At 45.6% G+C, this 25,709-nt stretch overlaps 1 protein-coding gene across 1 annotated transcript in view; it reads left to right on the top strand.

The window, feature by feature from the left end:
* Positions 1-10,522: 10,522 nt before the first annotated feature.
* NR2F6 (nuclear receptor subfamily 2 group F member 6) overlaps positions 10,523-25,709 on the top strand; it is a 76,207-nt gene continuing 61,020 nt past the window's right edge. The window contains exon 1 of the mRNA XM_069217178.1: positions 10,523-13,143. Coding sequence (XP_069073279.1) covers positions 12,878-13,143 — 266 coding nt within the window. The 5' untranslated portion in view covers positions 10,523-12,877. The remainder of the gene's footprint in view (positions 13,144-25,709) is intronic.

Below are 25,709 nucleotides of genomic sequence, written 5' to 3'. Positions count from 1 at the left end.
TGATCCCTCAAATATCTGCAGCCGCTGGAGGTCGGGATCACCTTACCCCCTCAGATCTTCCTCATCAGCTCTGATGCTGAGTGGGGAAACTACTTCTAGAATAAAGATTTATGTAAAATATTCAGTATTGTTTCCCGCCACAGCAATTCTGCCACTATTTCAGTGGTGCTGGAACTACAAGGGTGCATCAGCACCCCTATAAAGATTGAATGTGTTTAGATGGAGAATGAACAATAAAAGGGGCCATTGAAATGTGTTCCTCTGGCAACATGTGTAGTGCTTTCAAAAACAGGTGGCCACATATCCCCTGTGCCTTTTGCCAGGTCATGTTATTTCCCAGCAACCATAATCTAACATTTATCCCAGCACCACTCCACTATTTGCTTTTATAACAGTTTATGGATATGGATATGGATATTCTAGATAGAATGGGAAATGATTTGACCTCTTTCGCCATGCACTTGTCTAAGTTTATATTTCAAAGTCTGAAAATCACAGCTTTTAATGATTGTTTTGGGGAATAAATATACTGGGCAGGCTGAACGAATGCTGGTCAAGTAGTCAGCCTACCCACAAAGCACTCATGCCACCTTGTTATTCCCTCCTTTCTTCTCTCTTCTTGCCCTCCAGTGCTTTTGGGAGATCTTTGGGTCAGTCAGTGAATACTTTATTCGGCTACTCCGAGCCATAGTATAACACACATTAAAATTTACTATATATAAAAAACAAAATGTTGTGTTAAATTAACAAATAGATAAAACTGGCTTTTTAAAGTGATTGGGATGGGGTTCGATTTTGACTCAAACGCGTTTAAACACTCAAATCTCACAAAATAAAGCCTATATCTAGCTTCACACAAAACCTTAAAAGTTAGAGCAAGTATAAATATCAACCAATAAAATTTGCTATTTTAAAAGAAGACATTACTTAAAGTTACGAATAAATAGATCAATGTTTTACAATGTTCAAATGTAAATCACAGTTACATTGCCTAAACCTTGTAGGTAATCCAATGCAACAGTATGGGATCTGAGGCCTGCTTCCCTCAAGTGGGGGCGCAAGAAGCGTTTAAACCAAGGTTGTGAAGGGTAGATTGAACTGATGGGGTTTCACAGTGGCAAGGCGGCAAGTCGGAACGTCACGTCCCCCTGCTCGGAAAGGCCACTAAGAAATGTAGTGTGTTGAGACGGAACCTAGTTAAAAGGAACTTGTGCCATTCCCTGTCAATTACTTGTAGATAAAGAGCTGGTCGTGCTGTCCCAGTTCTCATTAAACCCCCCATCCTTTGCTGCTAGCAAGTCTATGGATACAAACATTGGTTCTAGCAGAAGCCCTTTCAATTTGCTAGTGGAAACATTTAGGAGGCTACCCGGACTATGATAAAATTCAGGGATACCCATCCTCCGGAAACATTTCCGGACATAAGCCAGCCAAGGAACACCAGACACATTATCCAGCCTCATACGATCTGCCAAAAGAAGCCTAGTCAGGTATGCCTCTGTGTTCTTCCAGACACATGCCCATAGCAGGAGGGGTTGCATTTGAATAAGCTTGTCTAGTCGTAACAGGCCCACCTCCTGATGGCAAAAGAAACAGCAGTAGACTGGGGGATTGACAGCAGCCTACGTATAAACTTATTTTGTGTAGTCTGCAGAGAAGTGCAATTGGTGTATCCCGATATACCAGCTCCAAATGAACCAATTGACACACATTTGCTCCTGTATACAGACAGTAACTCTGTTACAGGCTTGTGTCCCAATCTTTTCGAAAACCTAAAGACAGTGTCAATGGACCTTTGGAGTTGCAAAACCCTAATATTCATAAGAAACCACCAGTTAGGATCATTATTGAAAGGAATCTCTAGGTCAGTGAAGTGAGGGATTTTCTTAACTTCTTCCCCTGCAATCAGAAACTTTTTTGTCTTAGACTGGGACTGCATTTCATGATGAACAACTTAGTACAGCTGGCTGCAAGGCCTAAATTCTCCATAAAGGAGTGAAAGGCATTTAACAGGGCCTTAAGACCATTAGCTTTACGCACCACCAAGACAAATAACCCTCCAGTCCGTTGATATAGAGCAGAAAAAGAAGTGGGGTCAGAACACAACCCTGTCTCACTCCTGTGAGTGTTGGAAAACGTTCTGTAAGGTCTCCCTGCTTAGCATACCGTACTCGAGCTGAGGTATGTGCATGTGATCTTTGGAGTGGTGCAGTGATAGCACTATGGATGCCCATCTGTGACATTATCCCCCAGAGTTTAGCACGATCAACTGAATCAAACGCACAATCCAGATCCATAAACGCCCAGCATAGGCTAACTGTGCTAGCCCCAGGGTACTTCTGAATTATAAGGCACAGATTTAGAGCCTGTTCGACTCTGCCGAGATCTGGGCAAATCCAAACTGCACATCAGATAACCCATGATGCTCTAGAGCCCAACTTTCCAGTTTCTCCAAAAGCACCCTTACCAAGACCTTTACTGTGCTCTCCAAAAGCAAGCTTGGTTGGTAGCATTTGGGTTGCCTTTCATCCCCATTTTTAAAGATTGGGATTATTAAGGCCTCCTCCCATGTTTGTACTAAGGGCCCACAAAATGTGCTTCTCAGCACTTTAGTAACCACTGGTCCCCAGACATCCAGGGTCGATTTATAGACATCAGCTGGGATTTGATCTGGACCTGGTGCTTTTACCGGCGGGCAGCTCTCAATTGCTGTTGTAACATCCTTTAAACTAATAGAGGAACATAGGTTCATAGTCACTAGCGGATCCGAAATTAGTACAATTTTATTGATTAGGTAATCGGAAGATGCCCGTGGCCCAAAGATTAATGAGAAGTGGCTGACTCAGTCCTCCTTGGAGACCAGGCACTCAACGTTAGGAATCAAATCATCTGAAAAGACATGGGAGTTCACTATTTGCCAGAATGCCCCTGCATCTTTGCTCTTACTTGCATGCCTAAGGTCCTCCCAGACCTTTCCTCTTGTCTCCGGCTTCCTTCTCAATATCACTTCCCTGTACATTTTCCTGGCCTGCACAATGGCCGCCCTGTCTCTGGGTCATTTCTTTAGGCCCCTCTGTAGCGCCTTATGGGCTTTTGTGCAAGCTTCATCAAACCACCTCAGGCTACTCCTCTCGTTCCTAGACATTACAGTTAAATTGCTTGCCATATACTCTTTTAGAGAGGTAAAAGCCAGGATTGCATCATGGGGACTGGCATCCTCTTGGAGGGTACAGTTGATCTCGGGCTGTTTTTGGACAACTAAGCCGTTAAAACAAGCTTCATAATCTATTTTATCCCAACGGATGCATATCCCCTTATTCTTATTGAGAGAACTGGGGAATCGCTGGATTTCCCCACTGGCCATGACTGGGGTTAAGTTGTAACACACCAAAATTAGGGGTTGTGGTCGCTTACACAGGAAGTAAGCTTTTTGCATTCTAACAGAGCTGGAACCAGGTCTTTTTAAATCAAAATATGATCTATAAAGGAGCCTGCCCCATAGCCAGTGAATGAGAGGATAGAGGGCACCTACCCCTGCACCTGGTATTGCACGTGGTGCGGACTGGACACTGTAGGCGGTCTCCAGTCTCAGGCTCTCCCCAAGGTCCAGCAATAGTCTACCGCACAGCGGAAGTCAAAGTGGTTTAAAGCACCGCAGGGCATGCTTGGCCTGATGCAGGGGGGCCTCCTGGCTGCGGTGCAGACTGGGCCCTGTAGGCGGTCCCCAGTCTCAGGCTCTCCCCGAGGTCAAGCAATAGTCTACCGCACAGCAGGAGTCGCAGTGGTTTAAAGCACCTCTGGGCATGCGTGGCATGATGCAGGGGGGGGGCCTCCTGGCTGCGGTGCAGACTGGGCCCTCTAGGCGGTCCCCAGTCTGAAGCTCCCCCCGAGGTCCAACAATAGTCTACCGCACAGCAGGAGTCGCAGTGGTTTAAAGCACCTCTGGGCATGTGTGGCATGATGCCGGGGGGCCTCCTGGCTGCGGTGCAGACTGGGCCCTGTAGGCGGTCCCCATTCTCAGGCTTCCCCGAGGTCAAGCAATAGTCTACCGCACAGCAGGAGTCGCAGTGGTTTAAAGCACCTCTGGGCACGTGTGGTATGATGCCGGGGGGCCTCCTGGCTGCGGTGCAGACTGGGCCCTGTAGGCGGTCCCTAGTCTCAGGCTTCCCCGAGGTCAAGCAATAGTCTACCGCACAGCAGGAGTCGCAGTGGTTTAAAGCACCTCTGGGCACGCCTGGCCTGAGGCAAGGGGGGCCGCCTGGCTGCGGTGCAGACTGGGCCCTGTAGGCGGTCCCCAGTCTGAAGCTCCCCCCGAGGTCCAACAATAGTCTCCCTTTGGGTCCATAAGGCACAACATTCTTGGCCTGTCAACGCTTGTAGTATAAAAGAGGAAGATGTGATTGTTTTCAGATCACACAGTGGAGGGCAGGGTTGCTGTCTCGCAGAACAAAAAAAGGTGGAGCAGCATTCCTAACACTTATAATAAGTACTCAACATATAGCACTTCCAGACCAGATAGTAAGAACGCATACATTAGTGCACACAGAAGTCACTGCACGAGATACCAAGAAAGATTCAACCAATTATGAAAGATGGACTGTTGATTTTTTACTACAAAACACAATATACAAAAACAAACACAGCAATGTGTAATTCCTTATAATATACATTTATGAATTTGAGCACATTGATGATCTTACCTGCATGAAGGATTCAGCCGACACGTGTTTCGTCCACACCTTGGGACTTCTTAAGAAGAAGTCCCAAGGTGGGAACGAAACACATATATATTGATTACTTACTATAATTGTTAGGAGTGATCGTCTACATTTTTCGTTCTATTGGGCTTCAGCAGGGATTTCTCTGCTCAAAACATTGACATCTTGGTAACAGATGTTTGTAGTGTGCTGAGCACCATTGTGATAATAGGAGGCAGATTAAGAGAGATGTGCAACCAATATATCACTGTTGTTTTTAAGTGTAAAAATTGCTGTCTCGCAGAGCAGCTGGTGTACATGCCTGGCAATGAATAGCATTCCCTAAATCCCAGGGTGGCAGAGGACCCACACGTAGGGACTTGAGCCTAGCTCAGGAGGGGCTGTCACACCTCACGACAGACATTATTGTAGAGCATCCATTGGGGTGGGGAAGGATTAATAAAGTGATTTATCTAATCTTTTAATAACACCCCAGATGTTACCTGAAGCGGAGAGTGTACCGGGTGACAGCCCCCGTGATGACAGGCTTCTCCCCTGAGACCTGGAGGGGAGGGAACAATCTCAGGAAATCCGCTCTCAGGAAGTCCCTGCACACCAGAGTATCTCTTGAGAGAAGATCAGTGCTGCTCACTGAATCAGTGACCTGCTGCCAGTGATGTACTACCAGGACAGCCCGCCGGTCTCTCAGGACACGTGTGCCACAGAGCCTAGCGACATGCAAGCACTGACTGATCTAACATATACAATGCCTGATCTCAACCACACCCTTACCTATCATTCTTCCACTGGCTGGCACCCAGCCTGCAATGACAGACCTTAAATGTAACATTCTAGCATTCTACAAAAGAACTCTGATCCCAAAGGCAAGCACTGACTGACCCTAACTGCAGCACCGCCTGGCTATTCCTGTGTCACTGCCTGCGCCTAGCAAGCACTGCCTGGCCTTGAATGCAATGCTAACTGCAGCCCTGCCTGGCTATCACTGTACTACTGCCTGGTGCCCAGCAAGCACAGACTGGTTTTAAATGTTAAATTACGGCACCCAGCATGCAAACACTCACTTTAAAGTAACGCTGCAAGGCATCCGATGTCTGGCAAACTGAAGGTTCACCTGACTATCATTTTACTACTGTTTGGCTTACTGCAAGCACTGACTCACCTTAGGTGAAACAAACTGGAATGCAGCAAGCACAGACTGCCCCTGACTGCAGCACTGTCAGGCACCCTGCAAAGTGTTGGCCTTGGACAGGATCAGATGCTGAAGTTGAAGCCCAGAAGTACATCGTCTGGTTTATAAGTGTTCACAAGCTGCCACCTAAATATCTAAGGCGTATGCTGAGGATTGAATTATTTGTGACAGACATGGACACCCACTCAGTACTCATTCCATTTACACTCTGGCTGAGAGAGTGAGGATTAGATGAAACCTGGGAAGAGGTCAGTCTGTTCCCTGGTCTGGGCTGTGCTTGACGCAAAGAGCCATACATCAATGACACTGTCCAATGTTAGTGTATGCTGTATGTCTACCTCCCTCTGTTTTCATTTAGTGTCATAAACAAGGGCAAGCAGCAACAAAAATTTGGATTTGTGTAGAATTGTGAATTCTCAGAAAATTCTCTTTAAAGAAAAGACTGGTTTCTATGAAACCAGGGTCTAGGCTGATTTGCATTTGAGTGTGTCCAACGGAGGCGGCATGGTGGGCAAAACAACAATTGGCTGGAAAGCTACACCAAGCAATTGCCAGTGGTTAGGCTTAATGCAAGCATCCTCCCATAAACTTTTTGTGTTTCTTGCAGTAAAGCACACTGTGGCATTTTAGGAACTGACCTATGTTTTAATAGGTCAGTTCACAAAATACTGAATCAAGTTGGTCTCAACTGGACCTACTTCATAAATATTAATGAGATTGAGTGAAAAGTGCTACCCACTATGATTTGCTGCCATGTCCATGTCCGCTTGTAAATAAAGCATTTTTTATGCAGCCCAGTTTCCTTGAAGAACAACAGTATGCTTTAAAGAAAAAGGAGAAAAGTTTGTAGAACTCTTTCTAAAGAGTGGGCATTAGTCCCAGGGACCACTATCTACTCCTAAAAAATGTTTTTTGGACCATTCACAAAGAGGAATGAGCCCTCTGGTACCTCTTCTTGTACACAAAAAGGTTATCACTGTGTTTGAGGTGTTGCTAATATATTAATGTTTTGAGACCTCATTTTTGGACACAAAACACTATTACAGTCCATATAGAATTTCTATTTGGACAGGCGGCCTTCATAGCTATCAAGGTTTCAGATTGCTATGTGTGATGTTTTTATAACTTCAGTGTAATTATGAGTGACATTTCAACGACTATGAGTGACACTTTCAGGACTGTCTCCTGAATCCACAAATTAAGTACTGCCTATGATACATCAAAAGTTACTTAAATGTAATCCTTGTTCTCAGTCATCAAAATCGCTGCTAAGTTCATGAAGAACTCTTCCTTCTCTTGCGTGTCAGCAAGCCTAATAAATCAAAACATAGCTTGGGTTAACAGTGTGTCTTTGGCTGGCAGGCGGCAGAGATGCTAAATATTTAAATGTTCTGTGTGAATAACACACATCACATTACTCTTTGCTTACTCAGCGCCCACCCTAGCCAGCCACAGACTACAGAAAGCATACCCTTTTTACTCAGCAACTCACAAATGAGCCTGTGTTGAGAGATCCAGAAGCCATACGTGTCTCAGAGAGGCTGGGCGGGCTGGGAGAGGGAGCGCAACCTTATTTTTGCACACAAGTAAGATACACTGTACCCTGTGTGCCATCACCCCATAACAAGAAGTGTTTCAGGCTCACCGGCAGGGTAAATTGCTTTACAGGCAGAGCAAAAGTGCAGAGATTAAATGCTGCACATCAAGCTATTTGGAGATGCCCCCCCAAAAAAAGCAGGAAGTTATATATGTGTGACCAATGCATTTCAATGCGGTGATGCGGACACCAGCATTTGAAATGCCTTCGTCTAACCCCTAATGCATTATACTTGGCAGGGCTGGGTCCTAAACACACCCCTTTCAAATAATTATTCCTTATGATTTGCTAAACCCATTTAGCGATTGCAGAACCATGTTTTCTTGCCGCAAATCCTGGAAGTTACTGAATCACAAGGCTTAGGACAAGAAAATGCATTGGTACATATGTGCCTTGGTACTGTGAATGCTGGATTTACCACTAACTACTTTTATGTATTTGGGTTAAGAATTTGCATAGAATTTGATTAATTTAGAAAATAGAGTACGTCTTGGAAAATGTGCCCACTTGAGTGCCTATCATTAAAGTACGAAGTGTTTTTATTATATGTTTATTAATATTAATTTGAAGTACCTCCATTAGAGAAAGAAATGTAGCAGTGTGTTATATTAATGATTACATGTTATGTGTTTGCATATTAATTGTAGGCCTTAAGTTAGAAAGGTTTAGGCCTGGTTTGCACAACCTCATGTTAAGCTGCACTGTTTAATAAAATTGTGGGAATGTATGTCTAGTGAAATCAATTCATGTATTGTTTTCATTGTGTTGACCAAACGTTAGCAGATGTGTTTAACTTTCTCATGAGAATGGCTTGCTAACATATCTTGTATTAGTAATTGGTACACGGTATAGTTTGATGCAATGTTCCCAGGAGCTAACAATGGATGCACTGACTGGAGTACGGATGGATACAAAAATGTTACCTGACGAGTCTGATGATGGGAACAGGAGAAGATGCGCCAACCATCGACATGTGAAAGACAGTTTAGTTATATCTTAGATTTGAGCTTTTATTTCTATTGGCCTAATTGTAAACGTACGCTGACCAATGACAATGCAGGACGTTTTTTAGGTGATTTTGATTTAGCCTGACTGCACAGAAAGGAGAGCACCTTTTCCTACTTTGATTTCTTCTGTAGAAATTCATTCCATTCTGTTTGAGGAGCTGAACAGTTCCTGATGATTTATTTCTATCTTTAACTACATTGCTTAAAATCCTAATGCTGAATGCTGATCCTTAGACATTGCTTCTTAAATGGTTTGGATAGCTTAGAGCCCCCATTTCTGAACCATTCCCTTTCACTGCATGTTGCTGATGCTGACTGAACAGATGTTCAACTGACGAAGATAATCACAGCTTGCTGAGCCATATGAGGAGAGGTATAACAAAAAGCTATTGTTCTGGTTATAGATGATGTCTTTTGCTTCTAGGTATCAACTGCTCATTTTGATAGAGCCATACTTAGATGTTTTTCAAATTTATGTTGACTAAATTGTTTTGCATGAATTCCAAACATGCTATTCTAATCACACGAATAGTAAGGGAGACCCAGAGAATGTTAACAAATTATTATTTACAATTGACGTCGCTCAGTTGCTGTACCTAGATATATGCTATTTCTGTTGCACAGTTATTCTTGCTATTGATTTGTACTTTGTCTCTCGAATACTTAATAATCAATGTGTTAGCTAAATTGAGATTCTTTAAAAGATTTGATGAACTGGTGGTGTTTATGTATGTATACCATTTGGTTTTTAGACTAATTTACGTGATACTAGCATTGTTAATCTAGGGAAATAAACCTTCTAACTTTTCCATCAAGGTGTGGTTATTCGTGACCAAATGGGTCATGGTGTGTAAAGATTACTGTGTCTGAAGATTACTTGATGATGTTTTTTGATTAGGATGATGTGATTGCAATGCATTTGACACTTATGGTGGAGTCACTCAGCGCAGTCAAAAGGTCTATCGAACCTCTAACATGTCCCCTTATGAATTAACAATTAAAAGTCCAAATAAGACGAGACACGCTCACAGTGCCAAAACAGCAAACCGAGGCGCTTTTTAAAAAAGTTTTTTTTAACCCGCTATACAGTAATGAAGAGTAATGAAAAAGTTCACAGCTGTACGTGTTGTGAAATGTGACGTGTCTGCGTTTGACCCAGCTCAACGCAGGCGTTGGAAACGTCTGTACACGTGGAGATGGTGGGACCAATCCAATGGCGCCCCCCTCTGCTCGCTCCCTTCCAATATGGCGGACACGGTGACCCGTCACGCGGTCTAGTGTTTCTGGAACAAGAGAAACTCGTACACTGACAGCTAACAGGCGAGGCTGAAAACCTCGGTACGCGCAGGCGCACAAGAAGCGCGCTCAGCTGGCGCGCGGGGCCGCGTGCCCTGCGCTGCGTGCAGGCGCGCGCCGGGATCCCTGTGACGCGCAGGGAGGCGGTTGGCGCCGGCGCGCGCACAGCCTCGCGAGGGAGGAGGAGGCGCGCGCGCTCCGGAGGGCGGGAGAGGCGGCCGGGGCCTGACCTGGCGTCAGCAAGGGGGCGGTGCGGCTCCGTCCGCCCTTCCCAGCCTCCTGCAGGGGGCCGAGGGAGAGCTGGGCAGCGCACGCAGCACCGCCGAGAAGGGGAAGCAGGCCCGGCCGCCTCTCCCTGCCCCGCGGCGCTGACGGACTCCCCGTCAGGGCCTGAGCGGGCTCTGAGGAGGGGCTCCCTGGACGCCGTGTGAGGCCTCCCCCCGCCACTCGGAGGCAGAAGCCCCTCGCCACACAGAACTTAGGGCCAGAGCTAGCAACGGGTAACCAGGCGGACTCCGCCGAGGCCCACCTGCCCCTCAGTACCCCCAGGCAGGGCAGCAGCCCCGGCAGAGTGAGGGCTGGGGTCCCCTTCAGGCGGGGGGCGCCCCGGCCCCCCTCAGGACACTCCTCCCTCGGTGGAGTAGGACTGGAGCCCCTCAGAGGGAGGCACCTGGGCCCTCCTCTCACCGGTAACTGTCTGCTCCCCCTTAGGGGGGGCCCTGGGTCCTCTAAGCACTAGGGTGAAGGTCCTTCTCTTGTAAGAGGGCCTGCTGGGCCTATACCTCCCTGACTGTCTGTCCTATCCCCTCCACTCCCATATAACTGCATGTTTGTCCTCCATGGCCCTCCCTTCCTGGGGGAAGCAGCTTAACTCCATCCCTCTCCTTGAGTTCAGATAGGCCTCTAAGCCCTCTCCTCAGCCGGGTAGAAAAACCCACTTTAGGTCACAACTAGGCATTTCCCTGGTGATGGTACAGCCAAGGGCGGCCAGAGGGCACAGGTCACACTTGGTACTGACCCCAACCCCGCTTTGCAATATGTTAAAATCAGCTGAGGGCAAGGGGACTTAAAGTGCCCCTCACTGTTTCTTCGCCCCCGCACATTTCTATTTTGAGTGAAATATCAAAATATTTTGATACCATGCCCTAATGAAAACTTATGATCCTCAGTTTGGTCTACCTGTCCACCACTTGCCCAGCTGCACAGTCCTGCTGCTGGCTTGTCCTACCTGATCACCTTGCCCCTAGATGACCCTGCCCATACACACCCCTGCCTGCCTTCGCCTACCCGACCACTCCCTGCCAAAGTACACATCCCTGCTTTGCTAGGCAGGTACGCATCCCTGCTTGAAGGCTACGCTAGCAAAGATAACCTCCTTCACAGACACCTAACAGAAGAAAACAAAAACAAATTCGTATCTGGGCCTTCATATTCTACTCTCACCTACCCCCACCGACGAGAGTTATTTCCCCAACACATTGCCTAGTCCCGCTCATCGTTCTTCGGAGAGGATCTCTTGTATCCCTCCCTACCGCCCTGCCCTCTGACCCGCCCCTCGCCCCTCCCTGCTCTCTCCCCTCGGGGCCCCGGGGCGGGTGGGCCTGGCCTGAACTTTGCTCTGCCCGGGAGAGCTACGTACAGGGTTGTTTCCCCTCTCCTCCTCCCGCCCTCTCAAGGGTGTCCAGTGTCACTCCCCGGGGCTGGCCAGCCTCCCCTCCCGCAGAAGCAGCCAGGACGGGCCAGGGAGGGCTGCTGAAGGGCCCTGCGGAGCAACAGGCAGAGTACACGCAGAAACTGCAAAACTCCGACCCAGGACCTGAGGGAGTTCAGGACATAAACATTGAAAAGATGCCTAGCAAACCTGGGGCGTGTGGGCCCTGGAATTAGGAGGGCCACAACTAGGAACCGCGGCACCCACATCCTGTTGGGCAACGAGACATCGAAAACCAGGCAGTCGAGGTCCCAAAAATCTAACCTCTAAGAGGACGACCATGAGCTGGGGGCCTTGTCCCAGTGACGCGGTTTACTCGGAATCGAGCTGAATTTAGCTCCCAGTCTTCTGAACAAAGTACAGGCGTCGGAGTCGAGCACAACTTCTCTATTAGTGCTGGGTTGGAGCCGACTAGTGTGGGAGAAGGAACAAGGAGAACGGATAGCATAAGTTCATGAAGAAAGGAAGCACCTAGAACTTGAAAAGATGGACCCATAGAATCCGAGGGGGGCGAACTGTCAGTCCAGAGAAAGCGTATACGCTTGTGAGAGCAAGATCGGAAATAACTGGATCCAGAACCTGGCAGGCCTGAACCAAACTAGTCACTGGAAACCCCTGCCATGGCTGGAGTTAGGGACTTTTGATGTGGGCGTCGCTTGCCAGCCCCTTGGCACTGTGTGGGGTCTTCAAATCTCTCCTTCAGGGGTTTGAGGGGGTATCAGCTTCTCTCATCCATGAGCAGCCCTCCTCGTTTTATATCCGCCCCAGCACTGGTCACCTCAAAATGTACGTTCCTTCTCGTCCCACGTCCCTGCTGTTCGGATCGCGCAAGCCTGCTGCAGTTTCTTTATACACAATTCCCCTGCCCCCCCTTGAGCCTGCCCCATCTTCCCTTTGCTCCAGGAACTTGTTTTTGTGACTTTTCTCCTCGGTTCAGCAACTCCTCGCCGGGTTTTCGCTCCCAGGCACAGGAACAGGTCGGACGTGTTTCTGGGACCTGACACCGATGGCCTGAGAGCCTGTTTTGTTCACCCTTTCGTGGCCTCCCTCCCTCCCTTTTGCACTGTTCTTTTGGAAGCGTGGAGGCAGCCTGTCAGACGAGAGAGCCTCCTTCACGTCGAAAATGTTTAACCTTTTCTGCTGCAGTAGCGCCCCTTTCCGCCTCTAGGAGCACGTTTTCTACTGTGAACTTTTCACCTCTTAAACACGTCTTTTTCACGGCGGAGAGAAGGAAGGCGCCCGGACTACGCTGCCAGCGTTGAACATTAATAGTTCGTGCAGAAATCCCCGCCCACCATCGCTTTTTTTCTTTAAACGAGGCCGCACCATTTTCTCTGGAAGCTGGTGGTCCGGGGAGATATGGCAATGGTGGCTTGGGGAGACCCCAACGGGGACACCAACGGCATGGGCAAGGGCTACCCCCGTAACTCCGAGGAGGAGGAGGCCTCTCCCCAAGGTGGGGCCAGCGACCAGGAGCACGGGGACGAGGACAAGAGCGGCATCCAGGTGGACTGCGTGGTGTGTGGTGACAAGTCCAGCGGCAAGCACTACGGAGTCTTCACCTGCGAGGGCTGCAAGAGCTTCTTCAAGAGGAGCATTCGCAGGAACCTGAGCTACACCTGCAGGTAATGGGCCTGGCAAGGCGGGGCCCTCTGTCCAGCAGATAGTGTACCTGGCAAGATGGGGCCCTGCAGGTAATGGGCATGGCAAGGCAGGGCGTCTGGTATCCAGCAGATAGTGTACCTGGCAAGATGGGGCCCTGCAGGTAATGGGCCTGGCAAGGCAGGACCCTCTGGTATCCAGCAGTTAGTGTACCTGGCAAGATGGGGCCCTGCAGGTAATGGGCATGGCATGGCAAGGCAGGGCGTCTGGTATCCAGCAGATAGTGTACCTGACAGGGTGGGACCCCGGGGGCCCTGCAGGTAATGGGCCTGGCAAGGCAGGTGCCCCGGGCAACCTTTTGAGGTGTGGAATCTTGGGAAATGTGTCTTTACTTTCAATATGTGTTTATATCTCTGCTGTGCCTGTATCCAGTCTCGCCCCAGTCATTGCAGGTAAGAGATCTGGAGGTACAACTGTATCCAGGATGACCCAGCCCTGACACATTAGGAAGGCTGTATGTGAACCCAAACCTATGGAGTTGAATCTTTAATATTTGTTTTTGAAGGGGAAGCTTTTGTTGTGCAGCTTGGACACTTGTAGCATCGTGTGCTACGTTTTGGTTTGAGATAACTAATTTTTTTTTTGTCTGCATTTCGTTTTTTGTCACATGCCATACATACCAGGGCTCTTGACTACTTCTGCACGATTAAAAAAAATTACATCCTCCTTCACTAAACCACTTCACACGGGGAAATATTTTTAGCACCACGCAATCCGTAAGGAATGATAATGTTTATTTCTGAAGTTGCCAGGGTAAAAGGGTAAATCACAGCATCCATTTGTTTGGTCGAAGGGTTGTTTGTGAAACAACTGGGGGCCTCCGTGCGTCCTCTAGTGATTGAATTTAAGGTTATGTGCCCCCTCCCAAGTGAGCAGGTTTCGGCCCAGTGGCACAGGCGACGGCGCACGAAAGCGGTTAGCTCGGGTTCATGCTTCAGGTCATCCTTCCAAGGTGTAATCGCCACACCGCTGCGGAGTCAGGCACATTCTTTTATGATTGTGGCAACCTTCTGGGCTGGCCTCATGCTTCAGTTTATCCTGATATTTCTCCCCTTCAGTCACGAGATTTTCATCCATCGACGGTCGCCAAACCATATTTTTGCAGGTATTTGCACAAATGTCGGTGCACAGTCGCTTCCCTCTCGTGCGGTCTGGCCCATGCCTTTCCCGTGACACCGTGCGCTCGCTTCAGGTCTGACACTTGGCTTCTAAAGACTGGATATGGACCTGGCAGCAGTCCATGGTTGTCTTAGTCCCAGAGACCCGTTGCACTTTTTTTTTTTTTTTTTTCCAGATTGGGTAAGCGGACTCGGAAGAACATGTCTTTCCCTCTATTGTAAGGAGATTTAGAGGAGTTAAAAGTAAGCGAAGAGGTGCGGGGGCACGGAGCCCGGCAGTTAAGCACCAAGAGACAGAAGCACAAAACCGTACTAATTCGAGCTTACAGAAGACGGATTCAGTTTAAGTATTTTGATTCTTGGTGCTGCCAGCTTCCAGAAGATTGGCAGCACTTGGGAATCTTCCGGCTGCTTAGAGTGCGTTTTTTTTTGTTCCACTGACAATTCATTCCGCTGCATGGGTCTCACTCGAGCACAGATGAATGGTCGCTTTTGTTTTTGTGCATCCCTGCATCCCGTTTTAATCTCCGATGTGTTAAAACGGAGGCCTGAATTACATTTGAGCTGCGCTTATAAATGGAGCAACACTTCAATTTGTTGCAGGTGTGCAAGTGCAGGATGCAATCCCTAAAGCGCTTGCATAATATCCTTTAAACATGCTGCCGATGTTTTCTGGACATATCTGCAGTGAGATTCAGTTGCTTGCGATGAGTGGGTTTTTGGTGTTCCCAAGTGGTGAGCTCATTTGATCTTTATTTTTTATTTTTATGGAGAATGCAGTAATCTTTAAACACGGTTTGTGAATTGATTTACCTATTTACCTCACTACGGCTACCTTTACAGGAGGTGATCGTGTGGCCTAGAAAGCTCAACTCTTATTTTGACAGCACACCGTGGCTCCTTTAAGTGAATACAAAGGGCTTTCACGATGAAGGGGCTCTAAGCTTGTTGTGTCCGTAACAGCTGACGCCCCATCACCCCAGGGACGAGGCATTGATTTCATCCTCATATTTTCTTGTGAAAATTGCATATTGAGGATTTGGAAAAGCTACTCGTAGGGGAAGTATTGATTTGTCGCTCGTGTTACACACATGCGTTTTGACATGTCGCAGCACAAAGGTACTTGCTGTACGACAATAACATCTTAACTGTTTTGATAGCTTTTAACGTGTGATGCCTTAAATATTTAGATTGCTTCTATTGTGAATCGTATCTATATAGTACTTACTACCCCCGACGAGGCGTTGAAGAGCTTTGCAGCGAGTAGCACATTACTGTGGAGCCCAAGGTTAGAGGATTCGAGTAATACCTGCTTCCTTTTCTAGTAGGACCAGCTGCTTTAAGGTTGTTTGGCTTGTGCTCTTCAGCTCTCATGCTTTCACTACTGTTTTGAATAGATTAAGTTGGTTAATAAAAGGAGGATGTGGGATGTTAATGGGAGTTGTGAACATGTGCTCTTTGTTAGAGGGCTACATTCGTTAGAAAAGAGGGATGAGTCTGGAAATCATTCTTGGGAGTCCATGATAAAAAGTTAAGGATGAGTCCCCGAATGGAGGGAAAATAGGAGGTGGACGTGTGTTTTTTTTTTTTCTTCTCGTTTCTTTCCTAATTCTCTTTAATTGCATGGATATATAATATATACATGTGTATTGACGTCTACACACACACATCTCATATTCCTGAAGGTTGGCTTTGGTGGAGCGCGGACTGCTGGAGCTGCAGTGACCTTTATGTTCATTGTACGGTAAATGTTGTCTAAACAAGAACTGCTGCGTTTAAGTTTGCATACATTACACAGCTTCAGCGTGTGATCTGAGCCCATGCAGACTGTCTAATATGCAATGTGGAAGGGACACTTCAGTCCATTACCCCTTACCTGCAACTGTAGAACAGCGTCTTGCATTTTTCAGGTCAGGATTACATAAACAATCCGTAATGGTCTTTGACGAATTGCAAAATCGTTTGTGCTTGAAACTTCATTTTGTTTCAGGTGACTTGTAAAGTGGCAGATATTTGCGTTGTGTTCGCTTTGTGTTTAGTTGAAGGTGCATCTCTGCAATAAATGCATTGTGTGCGAAAATACTCCGTACTCAAATATTGAATGTGTATAGGCAAGTGCTTTAAATGGGCAGGGGCGTAGTATTTGCACTTTTTTTTTTTAATTTGAAAGAGTAGCTGCACTTTTCAGCCTGCTGCAATGCATTTAGAGGGAGAGTACTGTCACTTTTCAGGTGCAAGTAGGCACTCTGAACAGACACCAGCACGTCGACATTTCCATTTAAACTACTGAGCTTGCTAGGTTGGGAGTGCGGAGGGGGACGCAAATGAACAGTATGGGACAACAAACAGTCCTTTAATATTCACCTTGTCTGTCCTGCTCAGAACTCGGGTTAAATCTTGAGTGTGAGAGTAGATGCTGTGGGACAATCTGCACCTCCAAGTGATTGACTGGCTACTTGGCTGGGCAGGAGTGCGAGCGCCCATGTGTCCATGGTATTCGAAAACAAAGGTACAGATGGCAAGGTTTCTGAACCAAGACTGGACTCATTGTGGCTACGTATAACTATCCAAGCAAAGTTTTCAGTGTGAGCACAGTGGAGATTCACAGTATAGTGCGAGATGCCTTTGGTGAATTAGTGTGGTGATATTCATACAAATGAGAAACCTGTGGAGAGCTTGATTTTGGAGGCAATTACAGCTAAGCTAATGATTCGGGTTGGGGGGTGGGGATAGCTGTTCAATAACGTTTGAACAGTGTGTGCTGATAACCCCCTTGTGCCTTCGAGTGATGTAGCAACATTTTTATTCGGGGTTTCAGACTTGCTGAAGCTACAAACTAAGTTAGGGACGTAGAAAGCAGTGCACAATATGATGTAGGTCAGTGGCTCTCAACATTTTGATTTCTGTGAACCCCCACTTCATATTTACCGGAAACTAGGGACCCCAAGGAATCATTATCCGATTCTGGAGAAGTCCCACCCCACTGAGTCCTTAGTGGAAGCGGGTGCCCCCCGCTAAACGTGGTCAATGATTTGAGCTGAAAACAGTACACAAAATGCAAATGCAAGCATTTATCCTACAGATACACAAATTAGAACACCGCTTATTTAATTTGCAAACACATATAAATAAAACTTTTAATTTTAATGGAAGTTTGGAGCTTTTTCTAAAGTCAATTGAAGACACATCATCCATACTGTATTCTGTTTGATTTGTGGGACCAGTGCAGGTGCATCAATCCGAGAATACTAATTACATTTTTATCTTCCACTTTCAATTGTACATCTAGTCACTTTAATAATTGGTTAGTATTATTTAATTTCTAAGCAGTTGTGGACCCCGTGAGGAGGCTTTGCGAACCCACAGGAGTCCCCGTACCACACGTTGGGGACCACTGATGTAGATTATAGACAGACCTTTAAGGGGCATAGCGTGGCACCTGTGATGTCATGTAATATAGGCATGACAAGTGGGTGGCATTAGTTATGTTTTTCCCTGCAAGGCGTAGCTGATGAATTTCTGTAGTTTGTCCTGTTTGAGCAGAGCTATAACTCATTTAGTGTGTGTAGTTGTTTTTTTAAAGCTATCTTTTATAATTAGGTCTGCCTTTGCATGTAATAACTATGGTGATTTCTGAATCTGTATAAAACTGTACAAAAAAGTGCTCTCTTTTTCCTTAATGGAAATCTTCATGCTGATCTAGCAGACAGGAGACAAGAACAAGTATTTTCAATGCAACTGGTCTCGCGTTTGTTCGAGTTAGAGCTATTAGCGTTGTAAAGCAAAAAAAAAAAAAACGCAGCACAATCGCGCTATGTAAAATGCAGCGCGATTGCGCTGCGTGTAAAATAAACAGAGTAGTCCAGACTCCAGGCTGAAAACATCGAGCTTCGTATGTTTTTGGTACTTTACTGGTGCTGTGTAGGTGGGATAAACACCAGAAAAGGTAATGACGTATGCATGACTTTCACAAATGAAAGCAAGCGGATTTTGAAAGGCAAGCCCACGAACCAATGAAAGAGACTGACGTGGCATGGGCGTGGTTTGAAGCCCAAAGAGAGATTACTGAATGGACGAGCACTTTGTGCTCGCCCATAAAAAGGGGAGGTGTCCCAAAACATTAATTTTCCCATTTTAATTCCCTCAGGAAACTTGAATATAGAAAAAAGAACAGTTACTCCAGATGTTATAGAATGTTAGAACTTTACTCAGAAAGCGTTCTTTTTGTTATTTGGTGCAAGTTTGGTAGTTTCTGAGAGATTTTTGTTTTTAAAGGAGCTCCGGATCTACATTAAAGGGTTAATCTAAAAAAAAAAAAAAGTTGCTGATGTGAAGACTGCTGTTACTTCAGTCCTGTTCGCTGAGGGATTTTTTTCTCCAATCAGCCAAGTGTGTACCATGGTACAGGGAATGGTACGCTGTAGGTTGTGATCTGATTGCCCAGCTGCAGCATCCCAGCAAAATGCTGCAGAGTTATTGGACTCTGTTTCCTGAAAAAGTTTTTTTTTTTTAAAGGGGGGAGGGGGGGCAGTATAGTGACACCCGGACTCTCACCCACATGGTGGGAGGGTCAGACAGAGGGGCGCCCATGTTAAAAATAAAAAATAGCAAAAATTGGGCTGTGGGTATTGTGGTACTCTTGCTGGATTTCCCCTGTGTAGACCTTGTATAAGGCACTCTTGAGGGACCCACTGTGCAAGCATTCACCCCCAGGTACAGTGCAAGGCTCCATGAGGAAATGTGCATGGTTATGCAGTACCACGGTGTGGATGATTACACAGTGGGTCACTACCGAGAGTACCTTGCTACCCAAAAATAAATGGAGATGATGGGTCAGGTGTGCAAATCTAAGGAGTATGTGTAGTGATGGTTGGCTGCATGAAGTGGTTGAGCTGAAGACCTTGCTAAGGACCAGTTGGCCATGTGCAGAAGAGTCTAGACTGTTTAGTGCAGGACCTGGCCAAAGACTAGTTGTCTGGGCTGGGTACTGGAAGTGGGTTGGGTGCAGGGCCTGGCCAAAATAGCTAACCACTGATGGTCACAGCCGAAGGCAGGTTAAAGTGATGTTGTATATAGGATTGTTTCTTGGGCCACAGTTTAACTAAAACAAGCATTTACTGAAAACAAATACAAAGGTTGAAGTAACATATTTAGGTGTTGGAATGAGATACGAGATAATGCTTTAAAAAAAAAAAAATAAAAAAAAAATAACAAGTATAGTTTAGTCAGCTAACTGTAATATGCACCCCTGTTGTGCACTGCTTATGACGTTGCACATCTTCTCACTTATAACATGTTAAAGGGAAGAATGTGAATAGGTTGTGGAGAAATGGTTACATGGCTTGGCCGAATGCAAGACCTGTTTGGCAGCCCATGCAGCACATGGCTGTAAGCACATGCGGGGGGCTGGGCATAGTTCCTGCTCAAAAGCATGTGCAAGTGGCTCTGCCCCTGCTGTGCAGAGCCGGAGTGGTAGGGCGTACACACCGGGGTGGGTGGGCGACATTGGCAATATTTGGTTTGAGTGCAGGGCCCGGCTGAAGGCCATGCACAGTTTAGCTGCACGCAGGGTGTTTTGGCCAACCCCCTTCTGTGCACAGGCAGAGGGCCTGCACGGTAAGGGTTGGTAAAAGGCATAGCTGAATGGCTAACCATCAGCTTATGTTGTTATATTACTCCTGACTTTTGAAAACCTATAGCACACTGCAAATTATTTAAAATTCTCACTGGTAAGGTCACTAGAGTTATTCAGATATAATTAGTGATGTCATCAATTATGTTATATATTATCGTAACCCATGTAGTTTGTGAGGTCTGTGTAGTGCACAGTGGAAGCTCAAGTTTAATTTTCAATTAGTGGACTGTATTATAAATGGTGTATTAGTATCATCTTATGTCTCATTCAAAAATATAACATTAACGTCTCTTTAATATTTGTTGTTCAGTGAATACATCGAGGGGCCTTTGATAATCCCTCGTCATTCATTGGTCTGTTTAGGTGCCATTCACATTTTGCTTGTGCCCTCCACACTCTACAGCATGGGGCAGTGTGTCAGCATGCTTCAGCCTTAGCTCTTTTTCCCCCCGAGTGGTGGTATTTTATTCTTTCACAGCCACCTAAGCAAAAGTAGTCTGCTTCAGTGCCCAGGGCTTGTAGGCCAGTTTGTTTTCAGTTAATGATTGCTTTAATACTTAATCTTGCAACTTTTAATGGCGCGATTTTTACTTTTAAATTTGCAAACATGCATTCTACCAATACATTTTGTTTAACACTTTTAAAATCTGCAGCCAAAAGAAACGCCGGTCAATGCGTGACCTATCAGCTCTGCCGGTCCTTGTTGGAGTTGCTTTCGGTTAGTGCAGTGTTTCCAGTATTGGTACACCAATCTGTATTCCGGGAATGGGATCAGCCAGCATGCACACCTCTGCTTCTAGACGAGGCCAGACTTACAGTTAACCGTTTGTACAGTGCCTCAGGGATGTCATGTTCCAACAGGGAAAGAAGGGCAGGTGACGGATAGTGAGCAGTAAAGGTGCTTCTGTAGGTATGAGACCAGGCACATCGCAGAAGGGGTCCTCGAGCAGTGTGGGTGAACAAAAAAAGCTTAGCAACAGTCGCAGCTCGCTGGGACTCCTAGGGGCAGGGTGATGTGCAGGGGATTTGGTGGATAATGGGGGTGTGGGGTCAAGGAAGACGGGCGCATAATAATAATAAAATCAAATTTTAAAAAACACCTCAGCTCCCGCGTTGCGCTGCTCCTCTGAAGGCTGCAGGCACAGGCTCCCAGCCTGCCCTGAGGCCATTCCTCACGCTGCTCAAAGCAGCGTCAAGATTGGCTGGAAGTGCGCAGCCAGGGCGTTCCCAGACAGACTGGCAGCCTGTGCAGGCTCTCTCCAGCCCCGCAACTCTGTTGCTGGAGACAGCCTACTGCGCATGTATGTTTGGCCGGCCAAACATATGTGCGCAGTGAATGGAGTGCACAGTGCACTCCCCTCTGCTCCTCACCCCTGTGGCCCTGCCCCTTTCACAAGGAAGGGATAATAAACATAGTTCATAATCCCTTCCTTGTGAAAGGATTCGCAGCAGTTGTTGGGGGGGGGGGGGGTGCAACCCTCCTCCGCCCATATGGAGGAGCAGCCCCTGCTTAGCACGTACGTTTATAATGATTAGTGCTAAGAATCGTGGACCAGATTAATTTCAGAAGTCCGGGGCATGTTCAGTCTGGTAAATACTTACTTTTTGTAAATTTATTTTTTAAATTTCCTTTAGGGTAATATTTATCATTTAACTTTTACAAATTAAAAAAAAAAACCACAAAATGCAACTTAACTTACAGTTGGCCTTTGACATGCGCACACACTGTGCACCGCCATTGCAAGCTTAACCATGCACTGGACACACTGTGCACCGCCATTGCAAGCTTAACCATGCACTGGTGTGGGGTTCACAAAGGTTAGTCACGCTGAATGAGACCTTTCCCAATAGGGGACCTCTGGGCAGTGGGACTCAGGGATCGCTGTCAACAGCTGACCTTTGTCCTTTCGGTCGGTCTTAAACTTGAAAATCTTGTGTAGGGAAGTGAGTGCAAACATATATTATACAGTGTTATTTAGAAGGTGGGAGTTGTCCTGCGTAACATTACCCCTTCATAGAACACACACTTTTAATTTCCTTTTAGGTTAGCCAGGTTTCAAACTATCGTGCTTTCCTAATGCTAACCTCGCCGCCGCCTTCTCCTTCTTCTCCCTTTTTCTCCTCGAATAACAATACCGGTGCACACGCCGTACTAGTGAGCTTTCCGTTGTGCATTGATCATTGCACCGTGAAAGGTTAATGTAAATTAAGGGAGTATGTGGACATTATTTGTAATCAGTGTGGACAAAAGCCATGGCCAGTTCTACTCGCAGGTGAAAACCTCGATGTCGTTTTCATATCCGGATGGAGAGCACAGTGGCATTATTTACTCAGTGTCATGGAAAATAGCAGTACAAGAGATGTTTAAGCAACCATAAAGTCATCGGGGATCATAAAAAGCCACTGGCATGTCGCTGAAGAAAACTAAAAAGTAGGCAGAGAGTAAGAAATGCAGCAATAGGTAAACTTATAATTTTCAACGCATTTTTTAAATTCTTATTAATGTTTATGAGGGTAAAAGAAACTGAATAGGGAAGGGGAAATAGGGGTAATTTAGGGCAGTGGTTCTCAACCTTTTGAATTCAGTGGATCACCACTTTATCATTACCGAAACCGGGGTACCCCCACTGAATCTTTATTGAAATCGGGCGACCCTCCACTGAGTCACTAATGGAAGCCTGGCACCCCGGCCTAAACAGTGTTGATAATTTGAACCACAAAACTATACACAAAAATACAGAACAAGCATTCATCAAACAGTCACAAATGATAACACATTTTATGTAATTTGCAAACAAATATGAATAAAAATGTAAATTTTAATAGGAAGGTTACAGCTTCTCTAAATTCAATTGAAGCCGCATATCATCCATATTATATTTTATTTGATGCACCTGCACTCTTCCCACAAATCAACCTGAGGATACTAATTTAATATTTAGGCTCCAGTTTCAAATTCCTTGACGTTTACAGCACGTTGTACATTTTTCAGGTGTACATTTAGCCACTTTATATACACATGAATGTGTTAATATTAAGTTTTCTGGGCCGTCACAGACCCCCAGGGGTCCCCGGACAACAGGGTGGGAACCACTGATTTAGGGTCTTAAAAACCATTAATAACCTCTTCTCAGCCCACAGCAGTATGTGAACACAATCCCCTCTGTGAAATGTTTGACCTCTACAAGCAGTTATTGTTCCCTCTACCCTTCCAGCTTTAAACATTCACTTTACCCTTCAGACTGTAAATGAGTGGTCTTCATTCATTGAAATGTGACCTCGATGTTCACAAAGAAGAAACTATTTTACTCCCTGTTCCTAAATTACAGCTGATCTAAGCACAGGCTATTGTGATCTTCACTCTGGTGTCACATGTTTGAGCTTGGTATGCCTTACCTTCATCTAAAGTAAAATGGCAGCCATATTGTCCCAGAGTGATGCTCAATTGAAGAACGTATGTAAGATGTGTTTTGCATTGCTTAATTTGCGCAGGCATGTCCTTAAGGGCTAAAGCTCACTTGGACGGCTTGAATCCTTAAGGTTGGGAGTGAAGCAAATAAGGGAGAGCAGAACAATTGATGAGTAGCTGTGACTTGGTCCTTGACTCTAAATTTTTTCCACACCTTAATTTAACTTGGTTACGCAGAAATCAAAGATTCAAAGCTTCCAAGTGTGATTTTGCAAATCCATGAATGAATAGGATAGGTCTGCTGGTAACTTATGTGCACAGTAGCAGGGTATAGACTATAATGCAATGCTTGCTGATGCATTAGTATCTCAGACAGGCAAATGACATCCTTGCCTCAAAGCGCCTGTATGTTGTTGAAACTATTAAGTCAGGAGTCTGAAAGGTATCGCTGTAAAAATGAGTAAAATTGTTCCCTTTGCCCCATTGATCTTTTCACTTCCTCCTTGATGTCCTACTCTCTTCTTGCTTCCTCATTCTGTTCTTCTATTTACAACTTGGCAGTCAGCAAGCTTAATCTCACACTGCCTCTGCTTCAGCCATCATATCGAACTTGATTTCAGTCTCGATATATCCAGATTAGTCTTCAGTTGATCCAAACAGATTTGATGTAAAGTGGTTTAAAAATGAAAGTACACCCTTAAAGTTTCTATAATTTTACATATTAACAGAGCCTTCTCATTGCCTCTACTAACAGATTAGTGTAGCCTTATGTGACAATAACACAGGCTTCACTTGTCGTTATTTGTTAAACAAAAAAATCAGTCAACTTAACTCACTAGTAGAAAAGAATCCACAGGTAGCTATTGTATCCACCAGAAAAAGTGTTACCGAAGGTAAGTGTACCTTGTTCTTTTCGCATCAGTTTGTTACATTTTAACAAATGGAATATATCTTAGAAGAAACTCACCTAAACCAGACATTATTCAGTTTGGTATTGCATGTACCTCACTTTTTGTATACAAAGTATTTGTAGTCTGTGTATGGTTGGTGTGCGGAAAGCACGCTCTCGCTACCTGCTGTGGCAGCCCGTTGAGTTGAAGAGGGGTCCCCGTCTTTCGACTGAAATGGTTTCAATTAAAGTTGCCGCACTTGTTTTGTGTTGGGTTATTGCATCAAACATTACTTGTACTGTTTCTGCTTTGCTTTCTTTGTGTGACTGCTTCCTTCTCCACTTTAACTGTTGCATGATTGAAGACTCTTTGCAAGGGAAGAGTGCCATTTTGCTGCCAGTGATGTGTCCGGTATGTTTGAGGTGAGCTTACCCTGTCCATGTTATTCCAGATAGGCTTAGGCCATGCTTCCACTGCTAAAGTCCATGCTCTTATCTATTGGTGGCACTTGAGAGAGCTTTTTCAGTAAATATAAAGCAAAACAATTGGTTTTGACAGTTGTTTATATGAACATGTTCTCGTGCCTTAGTTTGGTGGCAGTGGAGTTCTTTAAACCCTCCTTTAGTGTTGACCGTGTTTGAATGGCATGCCATTGATATTTAATATTCAATATAATAATTAACATGGCAGGGATGAAGTATTTTTTCAGTTTAGTATGGTTACAAGGTGGATATGTTAACAGGCACGTGGGGTGTCATGGGAGGAACTGAGAATGTTGTGCTATTTGTTGCTTTACAGGACTGGGAAGCACGACAGAGTTGGTATTTTTCCCTTTTCGTAAAGATACGAGGCAAAATCCACTTTAGGCAACATGGTAGTATCTGAAATTTATTAAAGTAAATATTTTGTGCCTAGTGCAAAATACTGGGCTAAAGGTTTTGTGTTCTGAGCATGACATTTGAGCATATGACCTTCTTTCTGTATGAGCATTTTTTTGGGGGGGATGTGGGGAGGTGGCATAGTACACGCTGGTGCCTGCTTGGTTCTTTTTGGATCGGCTAATTAGCCCACTCTCTAAACTGCATTACCATCATAACGACTCTCCTGATTATTTTTTTCTTCTTCGTTAAAGTGGATGTAGTGAAAACCGCAGCTTCTGTTAAGTCGAAGTGTGATTGGATGCATCCCCTTGGCTAAAAAACATATTTTACAGAGTACCTTCAATCGTGGCGCCATTGTGCGTCGTCTTTGGAGGGGTTCTGGCCCTTTGGTAAAACCTCCGATTTTGAGTTTTAGTAATATTGTTTTTCAAAACACTTACGTCACAGATTAGGTTTATGTGGTTGTTGTTTGCTTCTTAAGACCTAAAGTTGTGTGCACCCAGACAGCACTGTATAGTGGTGATAGCCTCGAACGAGAGATGCTTGAGAGGTTTAGCGCTCTCCATTTAAGGAATGCAAGGCTTCAGGGCTGACTT

The sequence above is a fragment of the Pleurodeles waltl genome, chromosome 12 (assembly GCF_031143425.1).
Source record: "Pleurodeles waltl isolate 20211129_DDA chromosome 12, aPleWal1.hap1.20221129, whole genome shotgun sequence".
Taxonomy (NCBI): Eukaryota; Metazoa; Chordata; class Amphibia; order Caudata; family Salamandridae; genus Pleurodeles; species Pleurodeles waltl.
Note: the sequence above shows the minus strand (reverse complement) of the source record. Positions and strands in the feature narration are given on the sequence as shown.